Source organism: Bicyclus anynana, chromosome 11 (genome assembly GCF_947172395.1).
Source record: "Bicyclus anynana chromosome 11, ilBicAnyn1.1, whole genome shotgun sequence".
Classification (NCBI taxonomy): domain Eukaryota; kingdom Metazoa; phylum Arthropoda; class Insecta; order Lepidoptera; family Nymphalidae; genus Bicyclus; species Bicyclus anynana.
The window spans coordinates 2,723,314-2,735,365 of NC_069093.1; the positions used below are offsets into that span (position 1 = coordinate 2,723,314).

At 36.8% G+C, this 12,052-nt stretch overlaps 1 protein-coding gene across 1 annotated transcript; it reads left to right on the forward strand.

Moving 5' to 3' along the window:
• The first annotated feature begins 91 nt into the window (after positions 1-91).
• Positions 92-11,649, forward strand: LOC112049537 (protein abnormal spindle). The gene is made up of 8 exons (XM_024087469.2): positions 92-307; positions 378-569; positions 1,315-1,512; positions 2,448-7,550; positions 8,962-9,148; positions 9,727-9,908; positions 10,749-10,868; positions 11,141-11,649. Exons 1-8 carry the CDS (start codon positions 296-298, stop codon positions 11,486-11,488), a joined length of 6,342 nt encoding a protein of 2,113 aa, XP_023943237.2. The 5' UTR covers positions 92-295; the 3' UTR covers positions 11,489-11,649.
• Positions 11,650-12,052: the final 403 nt, after the last annotated feature.

Sequence of the window (12,052 nt, forward strand, 5' to 3'; positions counted from 1 at the left end):
GTGATTCAGTCAAACTCAAATCCTTCATTTGTGGTCTGTGCTCAAATCCTTAACTAATATCTTATCTGTGACTTTAATTTCGATCCTTTCGATGACGGACGACGACGGTTATTTTTTCGAATTTATGTCTTGTGAATGTGAACTCTTGTTGTGTCATTGAATTTCAAATTCAAATCTTCAAAAATCGTTTTTAAGTTTCAATCTCGTTGTAAAAATAATTTTAAAGACATGACATCAAATTAACGGTTATGATTAAATTATTAATATATAAACCCAACAAATAGCTTGGACCATAATGTATTTCCAGGTAAGTTGAAAACTTACGAGTTAGTTAAGTAGTATTTTATCCACTTTGACTGCAAATCTTGGTATTATAGATCGAAAATACTCCTGAAAATGTGAAAAGAGCACGGAAGAAGAAAAATGTTGAAGTTATTCAAGAAGAATGTCCCAGACTAATCCTGGCCCCTTTCTCAAAACCTCCTCAAGTAGTATTCGATAATATTGTCATAGGAACAACATGTGAAAAGGAGTTGGAATTGTCAAATCCAACAAAAAATGCTCAACAGGTAAGTAAGTAAAGTTATATTGGTTATTAATATTTCTATAAAAAATAATTTTACTTTTGAATTTTGTTAAGCTTATATCAGTAAAAAGTAAATGTACTTAATAGCCTAGTGGATATGACCTCTGCTTTCGATTCGGAGGGCGTAGGTACAGAAAAACATCATGAGGAAACCTGCCTAAAATATTGTATTGCATTACCTTGAGGCTGATGCTATCTAAAACGAAAACCACATTATTTGCGAGTGGCATAGGCTATACTTTAACCCTATATTCTAACAGGAATGGGTACATGTTTTTTAGATAGCATGGGCACGGTGACAGTTTGTTTCACTCTTGAAAGTTTGCCGATTCACAATAATAATATGTATTGTGAATGTCATAAGGCATCTGTCACCATACCCATGCTAACTGAAAAACACTTTGGGGGGGTGAAACCACAGTTTGCTTTTAGTGTGAATGTCTATTTTTGCACTTTTTCTTTAATGTCTTGTAAGTTATTTAGCTTAATCTTAAAACTAAACAATCTTAATCTGCCATTAAAAAAATCTGATGATGAAGATTAATATGTGGATTTTTTTTTTGTTTTTTATAGTTTTGCTTAGAAATTTACTTTACATTTTGTATGTTTGGATAATGTTTTTGAATTTTTACATAACATTCAATACAAAACTCAAAGTAATTAAATAATAGTAAATTACTTTGAAATTTGAATTAAACTGGAACTCATTATGTTTTTTATTATCACAGATAACATTGGCTGAAACCCTACCACCAGGGTTAACTATAAATTTGCCAGGAGAATGCTTGGAAATTGAACCAGAAACATGCTACTGTGTGTCCATGGAATGGACTCCCGCACAGATCATATCAATGCGAAAGACTATACGGTTCACTAATGAAAATAGAGGGCGCTATGATATTATTGTTGTCTTGAAATCTGTTATGGTATGTGGTCTTCGTTTATTATTTTGGTAACTTATTCAAAGTCACAATTTGATATTATACGACTTTTTTTCTATTTTTAATAAACTATAAAAGTTATTTATTTCAATTCGGCAATTGTGCTTTGAAAGATTTTTTTTCTTTACTCTTTACAAGTTAGCCCTTGACAACAATATCAGGTAAGTCTCTGATGGTAAGTCATAATGCAATCTAAGATGGAAGCGGGCTAACATCTTAGGAGGAGGATGAAAATCCACATCCCTTTCAGTTTCTTCACAACATTGTATTAGAATGCTAAACCGCACGGTGGTACGTCTTAGTCGGTAGGTTAGTAACTAGCCACGGGCAGAAGCCTCCCCCCAGCCAGACCTGGATCAATTAAAAAACATCAATCGACCCAACCGGTGATTGAACCCAGGCCCTCTGTCTTATGAATCCACCGCCCACTGCGCCACGTGGGCCGACAAGGTCAAGTTATGTTACTATTTAATGGATTACCACCGTTAAATCATAACATAACTTATAACCATAAAGTCGAAAAATTAAAGTTACTAGGGTCCCAAAAATGTCCCAAATGGTCTGTGAAGACCCCACAAGAAACTTAGCCAGAGTATTTTTTTATTGCCATTTTACAATGTTATCTAGTTTATATTATTTTACTATGTCATATATATAACATGTTGTGATAATTTGGCAGTTTACTATAAAAATGTATGCAATTACCCTTCAAAGAATTACGTTTTTTTTGGAACTTCATGATGTAGTGTGCTACAATTTTATTTTAAATATAATTGTAAGAAGGACAACACACTAATTTCAGAAAGTCTCATCACAATTTAAAATAAGTAAAAGGCTAATAAAGGGATTGATTACTTATCAGTTAGAATTTTAATTTAAAATGAAAATTTTGCGATTGACAATTATTATTATTTTTTCAGCCTGCTAAAGGAAAATGCAATCAGTCAAAAGTCAAGACTTCTCCTGGAAAAATTAAGAAAAGGACAACAAAGAAATCACCTGTTGCACTCAACAAAAAGAAAATCGAAGCTGTTTGTAGTACAGGAGCTATTAAGAAAAGTGTCAGTGTTGCACAGTCAACACAATATAAAGTTTTCAGTGCTACCAACAAAGAAAACAATGATCCCCATAATGACTATTCAATGGATTCAAATTTTTATAACTATAATCCTTTCAACTCATTATCAAGTTCGGATATTAGAACATCAGACTTATTTTCCAATATGCAACGTCCAAAGCCAACTTTATATGATACTTATGATAAATCTGACATAAAACTCGTAGATGATTCAGCACATGTTTCTAATAATGTACTGAAGCCTTTTAACAAACAAGCATGTGCAAATACTTCAGCTTCAGATTTATTTGATAATCTTACTTTCACACCTCTTAAAGGTATTCAATCAAAAAATGATAAATTAGAGAAAGGGCCCAAAGTTATAATCAGTGTTAACTCCGACAGTGATTTTGATGATAGTGTAGATATTAAAAATAGTAATAAAGAAAATGAAACTCATTCTATTATATGTGTGACATCAATACAGCAGCCAACCAAGTGGCTGACGAATGTACATGAAAATACTCAGTCTAATGAAACTCCAGTACTCAAGAAAAAAATTCCAAATACATCTTCGCCAAAAGACTTCAACAGTCCAAATTTTTCTATCAATACTGATTTTTCACGTATCAGTGAAACATCCTTCTTACCGCAAAGATATTCAACTGAACGTAAAGTTTATCCCAAAATGAATAATGAAACTCACGACATCGTGGATGATTCAAATATGAATGTTAAAATAAGTTCTGATACTTACACTAAAGAATCACCTATTACTCCTCTGGATTATCGCACTAACAGGCTGAACTCTGAGTTTAGGCATTTGCCGAACTTCATGAAAGAGCCGTTCCCAAAAATGTGTCGGCAATCGCTATTTAAAGAACAACAACATTATAGAGACTTAAATGAAAGAAATTACTTGGCTATGTCTGAAAATTTCCGATGGCACAATGATATGTCCGTCAGATCTCCACCTCGATCATTGACGCCTCCATTGCAGTCTATACCGGAAGAAAGCATACAGTTCTCAGGAACACAAATCTCAGATAAACACACCGCAACGTTTACAATAGATCAAACTTTCGCTAGACCTAGTGACGTATCGTTCGCGTCTACAGATCGACAATTAATGTGGTCTAAAAGCTGCAAAAGAGCTGAACCGCCGGTATGGAAAATACCTGCGCCTGTGACTAAAAAGTCTATCAAAACAAAGACTAAGGAATCACTGAATAACAAAAGAAATTCGATTCAAGAAAAAAATACAAGCGTCAATCAAAATAGCTATCTAAATTACGTTGACGATGTTTATTCTCAATCTTTCACTGTAGACCCATTTTTGTCATCGACATATTATTATGATAAGGATGCTGTGGAAAACTTTGAAAGGGAGTTTAAAAAGTGGCTTAATTGCATTTTGACACCACCTGCCGATTTAGATAGTAATATAGAGCAAAAAGTAGACGTAGCCAAAGCCTGGATAGAAAATCGGAACAAAGAAGTACCACTCGCTCCGACAAAGGAGCAAGTATGCAACGCATATCATAATAGTCACAGATTGGAAAGCTTACGAAGATCCGCTCGGACGCTGTTGCGCAGCCCTGAAATCAATCAAGTGTACCTCAAACTCCAAGCACAGATCGAAAAGAAATTAATTGCTATAAGGAACGACAAAAATCTACACCTAGATGTTGGCCTTCAGAAGATTATAATGGAGATCCTGCTTTCTTATAACCCATTGTGGCTTCGTATTGGGCTAGAAGTGATCTACGGTCTCATTTTACCTTTGAAGTCCAACAACGACTTTGAAGGTTTAACAACTTTCATAATCCATCGTATGTTTAAAAATCCGAATTTGAAGAACAAACATTCAAAAACGTCAGCACCTAACATGCTTTTACCTGCTTACATAGAAGCCATAAAAAAATTTACTCTCAAAAAATTTTTCATCTTAGTGTTCTTCTTGGATCAAGCTAAACAGAAAAAGTTGATCCCTCACGATCCATGTTTATTTAGGAGAAATGCGCTTTACAAAGAGAGCAAGGAAATTATAATTAATTTCACAAAAGAGTTGATTGCTGGAATCGGGGATATCACTAAGCATCTTCGTCCGCTCGGCTATGTCGTCAGTCACAAGCAGTCTTACCTCGACGAGTACATATTTGCTGTGAAAAACATAGCAGTCGATATACGAGACGGAGTTCGATTGACAAAAGTAATGGAGATAATTCTCATGAGAAATGGACTGTTACATCAACTCCGAACGCCGGCTGAAAACAGACTTCGAAAGATACATAACGTGCAAGTTGCTCTGAACGCGTTGAAAGAAGCTAACTTTGTTATCGTCGGTGACATCTCTGCTGCCGATATAGCGGATGGTCACAGGGAAAAGACATTATCTCTTTTATGGCAGCTTATACATGTTTTCCGTGCACCGTTATTCGTGACAGCAGCTACTACTATCCAGACGTGGTGGAGGAAGAAGTACGAAGTAATTATTGCGAAGAGAAAAGAGGAAGAGAGATTACTCGCTCGACTTAACACTGCATCAAGTAAAATTCAGTTTTGGTGGCGAAAAATTCAGTACAACCGTATGGTCGAACATCGAATGCAAAAAGACACGAAAATGGCCATAATTATTCAAAAATATTGGCGCATGTGGCTTTGTCGAAACCAGCTTAGGAAACTTAAATTGAGTGTTAATAAAATATCTGAGTTTTATATAAACTGTAAATTGAAGAAACAAGCAAAAGAAACACTTCAATTATTGAGAGCACAAAAAGAGCTGAGATATAAATCTGCTATTTGTATTCAAAGATACTTCAGAGCCTATCTTAAAAAGAAGGACCAAAGGAACAAATATCTGCGATTAAAAACATTTGTGATTTTGATACAGGTTCGATATCGAAGCATTTTGACAATGCGACGTGAGAGGGCCGCTTATTTGAAACTTAGGAATGCAGTAGTATTAATACAGAGAATATACAGAGCCAATAAATTAATGAAAGAATCTCGATATGAATATGAGAAGTTAAGAGAGGCAGCTCTTGTTGTACAATCACGATATAGAGCTTTAATACTGATGCGCGAGATACGAGCAAATTACATAAAACTGAAATCTTCCTGCATTATCATCCAGAATGCATACAGAGCATACTTGCAAGGCAAAGAGCAACGGCAAATATACCTTAACCAAAAACGATCTGCAGTAACGATTCAAAGATGGTATAGATCCTTAAAACAAGCAAAAGAAATAAGACAACAGTATGTAATAAAGAAACAAGCTTGTACCACTATACAAATATTTTGCAAAGCATATATTGTTGGCAAAAAACAAAGACTCGAGTATATTAATATGAAGACTGCTACTGTGTGTATTCAAAAACATTTCCGTAGTTATTTATTGACGAAAAGTATTAGGACAGAGTTTCTAGAAATGAAGAAATCGACAGTTGTGATTCAACGATTTTACAGATCATGGTTGGAAACGAAGAAACTTAGAGAAAGATACCTAAAGATTAGACAGGCAACCATAACTATTCAATTATATTACAGAGAATATCTGATAACTAAAACCACACGACAAGCTTATTGCAATTTAAAATCAGCGGCAATTTGCATACAACAACGATATAGAAGTCTTTTATCTATGAGGGTAGACAGAGAACTATATTTGAATCTGCGTCGTTGTACTATAAATATTCAAAGAAGATTTAGGGCTCTTTTGGCTATGAAAAGGCAAAGACACGACTACTTAAGACAGCGGGCAGCTATTATAACAATCCAAAAATCATTTAGATCTTTATCTCTTATGAAGCTAGAAAGGAGTAAATATTTAAGATTGGTGCAGTCATGTATCACAATCCAAACGCGTTATAGAGCCTACAAAGTTGGCAAAGATCAAAGAAATAAATATTTACAGTTGAAAAATGCCGCAAATAAAATCCATCAAAGATTTAGAGCTTTAAAGGAGATGCGAAAGGAAAGACAAAGGTACTTGCAAGAACGCTCAGCTGCTGCAACGATCCAACGACGATTCAGAGCACGTAGGTTGATGTTGCAAGAAAGGTCTATGTTTACGAAGACGGTAGCTGCTTGCGTCTCTATACAGCGATTCTACAAAGCACACTTAATCGGCGTAAAACAAAGAGAAACGAACACGATAATGAGATCCTCCGCAATCATTATTCAAAGACGTTGGAGAGAATATAGAAAAGCGAAAATGGAACGTAACTCTTTTATCAAATTACGAAATGCGACAATTTTAATACAACGTCTCTTTAGATCTAAGATCGAAACTCGCATGATGGTGAGGAAAATGGCGGTTTTTAAAATCCAGACATGGTACTTGTCTATCAAACAGCGCAACGAATGTCGGTCTAAATTTATCGATATCAGATCAAAAATAATCACTTTGCAGGCCTGTTACCGTGCGTACATATGTCGCAAGCGTTACCTTTCTATGAGACAAGCATCCATCACAATACAAAGATATTACCGTAATTATAAATTGGCGAAATCTCAAAGAGAAAGTTACATTCGTCTCAAATGGTCCGTAATTAAGTTGCAAGCTTACGTTCGGGGATCCATTCAAAGGAGACGTTACTTGAGATTGCGCGAAACGGTGCTGACTGCACAAGCCGTGTACAGATTCAAGAAACATTTAGCACTTGTTCTAAAACGCAGAGACGAGGCAGCGATATGCATTCAGAAAAATATTCGTCGTTTTTTGACACAATCCCGGTACAATCTACTCAGAGAAAAAGTTATTTTTATCCAAAAAATATGGAGGAGTAAGCTTGCAGCGAGATTGGTACGTTGCGAATTTTCGCAAAAGAGAAGAATTGTTGTGAAATTGCAAGCCGCTATCAGAGGGTTTTTGGCGCGCAAAGATTTCCAAAATAGAAAAGTGGATTATTTGAAAACAAAAGATGAAAGGAGACGGAATTGGGCTGCTTTGAAAATTCAGGTGAGTAATTTCACCATTGTAATTTTTTGTAAAAATTGAGGATGGTTTTTATCTTGTCTATCCACCGATCTCCTATTCAATCCAATCAGCGACCAAAAAACGTCCCCACTCAATGAATGCCAAACACTACTTCTTGGCACTCAATTCAAGTAGTCGCTTTTGCAAAATTCAACCTTAAACTGAATCCTCAAGGTTGAATTTGAGATTTTATTGAATATTGGACTTAATTTAAAAGATTTCAGGTATAATTCTCTTTACCAATAATTCTAAAACTGTCAAAGCAAAATTGGCCAGTTTTCAAGTGAAATTTTCTACACGATTGTGCGTCAATTTATTAAAAGATGTCATTGCGTCTATCCCAGTATGGGATAGGTATCATTAAATAGGTTTTCAAGAAATATGGATGTTATAGCGCCATTTTCTAATTTCGGGAAAGATTTGTACATTGTTAAGCTCAAGCTTCGCTTTGACTTTTGTGCACTTCGTGCATACGGACGAAGTGCACAAAAGTCAAAACCTAACCTACTCCAACCCTACGTCTACCCTACCCCTACCCTATACATATTAAAATTCAAATTATTACGAATCGTTTGTATGGGAGGATATTTTTTTTTGTCTTTTTAAATTTTTCTCGCCGTAAAAACCATCCTAGAACTTCAACGAACATTTAAAAAAAAGAATTGGCCAAATTGTTCCAGGCGTTGTTGAGTTGAATTAAACTCGGCTGGGTAGCATTCGGGAAACTCCGCGATATCTTTTCGTCCGAAATTCCTCAGTGCCTGAAGACAAAAGTCTTCGAACAGTGCGTGTTGCCAGTGATGACATATGGTTCCGAGACTTGGTCGCTAACTATGGGCCTCATAAGAAGGCTCAGAGTCACACAGCGGGCGATGGAACGAGCTATGCTCGGAGTATCTCTGCGTGATCGAATCAGAAATGAGGAGATCCGCAGAAGAACCAAAGTCACCGACATAGCTCAACGAGTCGCGAAGCTGAAGTGGCAATGGGCGGGGCACATAGTTCGAAGAGCCGATGGACGTTGTCCCAAGGTGCTGGAATGGCGACCCCGCACTACAAAGGGCAGTGTTGGCCGACCCCCCAACAGGTGGACTGATGACATCAAGCGAATTGCAGATATTCGCTGGATGCAGATGGCTCAGTATCGTGATGTTTGGAAGTCCCTACAAAAGGCCTATGTCCTGCAGTGGACGTCCATCGACTGAAATGATGATGATGATGTTGTTGAGTTATGCGCTTACCAACGTTTTGCGATTTATTTTTATATTATAGATAATAACATAATGGTGAACATCCTCACAAAAACGTCAAGTTTATGAGGATGGCTATTTACGTAACACATTTGTTTTTTGTTTAATAAAATAAAAAACTGTCAACTGGCCTATTTGTACAGGCCCTGTTCATCGGACACATGGCCCGGAAAGCCGCGGGCGCGCGCGCAGCACGCATACGCAGTCGCTGGCGCAACGGCGCGCTGCTGTCCGACCAGCCGACGCTCAAGGAGAGGAACGAAGAAGCGCTGAATATCATATTTAAATTTTCGGACATCGCCAAAGTTTTAGATGCGTTTGAATCTCTAAGTAAGTTTAAATTTACGGGCATTTAAAAAACATCCACAAACGTAAATTTTTATGATTTTTTTGTATATTCTATAAAGGTTATGAGGCTGTAAACTATTTTTCATACATTGCCGGGCCAGATGATGAATGAACCGTTAAAATGTCCAAATTACTGTCATTTATTAAATAATACCATAGTTTTAAGGCGGATTTACATTTGTCTGACGTGTTGTGTTGTGACGCATCAAAACAGTTTCATACATTTTGTATGCGGCACATCAGAAGCCGTCACAACACATAAGTGTAAACGTTGCCATAAAAAATCTATGATACCCATTCTGTTCTGATGCGTCACGACACGACACGTCATACAAATTTTAGTTTGATTGACAGTTGATCAAGATATGGACAACCTATATTATAAAATTTCAGCAAAAAATCCATAATATTTCAAAAAATATTTACAACTGAATTCTATTTATGTGTCTTTTTAGTGATTTTGATTTAATTTAAAATAAAAAACATTGCAAAATTTTTTTTTGTAACATGCTGAGCCCAAAATGGTTGGCTTCCTTACAAAATATATACAAAAATTCCAGAGCTGCTCACGGAAGTGATGCCAGTGGCGTTCGAGGCGGATGCGCCGGCGGTGGTAAAGCGTGTGTTCCTGTACATGTCGACGATGAACCGCTCCATCTCCAGCGTGGAGGTGCTGCGCGCCGGCGCCGGCGTGCTCGTCAACTTGACCCGATACAGGGGCACTGGCCCGCAGATATACACGGTGAGTCTTTGCCTTCATCTCCACCATGCACCGAGTGTAACCTGACCTGAATCGACATCTTTTTTGAGATTCACATCAGAGGGGTAATTGAAACCCAAGTATAGTGCTCGCCACGGATAGTTTGTGAAGTTAGCAACAAATGACTGCGTAATGAATCAATAACGGTACAAACGGCGCGGGCGCGGAGCTGGCTAGTCGCGCTAACTTCACAAACACAAAGATCCGTGGCGAGCATTATAAGTGGGTCTAAACTCCAAATCGAAACCATATGGAGTGCTTATTCTATGGATACACCGTGTGGATACCGGGTCCGTCTCGTGGCAGATATAAAGCAGATATAAATGCTCTGAATGAATCTGATGAATTCGCTCTTCTAATGATGCTCTGGTCTTATGAATCAGATGTAAGTTTAAAGAGTTATTCAAGACATGTCAATACTTAACTTAGAGGTTCTTAATCAATGTTGTTGTCCCTGCCCAATATAAAATGTGCTAATAATGATGATTTTTTTAAATATAGGCGTTACTTTGCGGAAGTTCATCATGATTATATAATGATTTATTTATTTTGCTATCATCCGCGAAAAGTAAGCAAAATAAATAAATCATTATATAATGATGATTTTTTTTCCTAGTCATTATCATCATTACTTTCAGCCGATGCATTTCGAGTACCGAACGTCTATCGGCTATTTGATGTGCCCCGCACAATGCCGCTTTCCCCAGCAGCCAGCGGACGGTCAGAGACACTGCGAGCATCGCCCGCTGAGTCAATCTGATCCTTCTTATGAGGCCCATAGTTAGCGACCGAGTCTTTACATTAGTACTTTATTATTTTCAGAGAGATCTCATCTTACCGACACTCAAGTTCATGTGGCGCTTCTGTAGTTCTGATCCACAATTGTTCTGCATTTTGTCAACATACATCTGGCTGTTTTCGAAGTATGACTCAATAAAGAAGGTAAGGTTTTTATATGTATTAAAAATTAAAAACTAGTTATTATCCTCCGCTTCGCTCGCGTGTAATAAGGTTTTTTTGAATTCCTCAGTTTTATCATACATCAATGTGTATGCAAAAATTCATAATGAGCTGTTGAGTAATTAAAGCGGACGCTACCTAGCGCGATGCTAAGATAGATAGCGTGAAGAGAAGAAGAATAATAAAAAAAATAATCAATTCAAATCTATTTCAGCAAGATTGATGAACAAAAAATTATTTTATTTTTATTACAGGATTTAACCGAGTACCTGCATATGCCAGAGAACCATAAAATATTAGTGTCGATCAAGGCCAATACACACCGAATGAAAAGGATGCACCAGAATTTGAGGAACAGTGTATACAGTACCCCTCAACCGTCCTGCGCTTACACGCGTACGTCCAACCAGTGCAACATGTCGCTGTGGGCTGAGAACAGCTTCAGTATTTGCCGTGCCAATGGTAATGCCAGTATCGTGTTGCCTGCCACAGAGCCAGACTATGGCATTGTCCGTGCCAATAGTCCGCAATATTTCGAGAATGCTCAGGACGCAATTACCTGTATATATGACGTTTATGGCTTACAACACCTTTCTGGGTAGTTTGAGTTTATAAAATAAGTACAAAATCATGATTTTTCTGGTGCCAATTGGGAATATGCACGTTTTCTTATATTCTTAGTTGTTTTTGACTTAACAAAACTATGATAAAAGTGAAATCCTGAAACATAACTTATAATTTTCTGCAAAATAAACTCTGCATGACATGCATATGAATATCTAATTATGAATTATAATTATTATTAAACAAAAAAGACATTTATTATTATTTATTTAGCCGGATTTATATTTGTCTGTCGTGTCGTGTCGTGACGCATCAGAACAGAATCGGTATCATACATTGTATATGGCAACGTTTACACTTATGCGTTGTGACATTTCGTGATGGCTACTGATGTGCCGCATACAAAACGTATGATACCGATTCTGTTCTGATGCGTCAACACGACACGTCAGACAAATATAAATCCGGCTTTTGACATTATAATTAATTAGTTAATTATATAATGTAGGGTCGCACAGCCAAAAGCGATCAGGCGTTCTGTGTTTCGCGTTCTGCATTCTAGATACTAAAGCTAAACTTCATGTGGAATCTTTAACAAACAA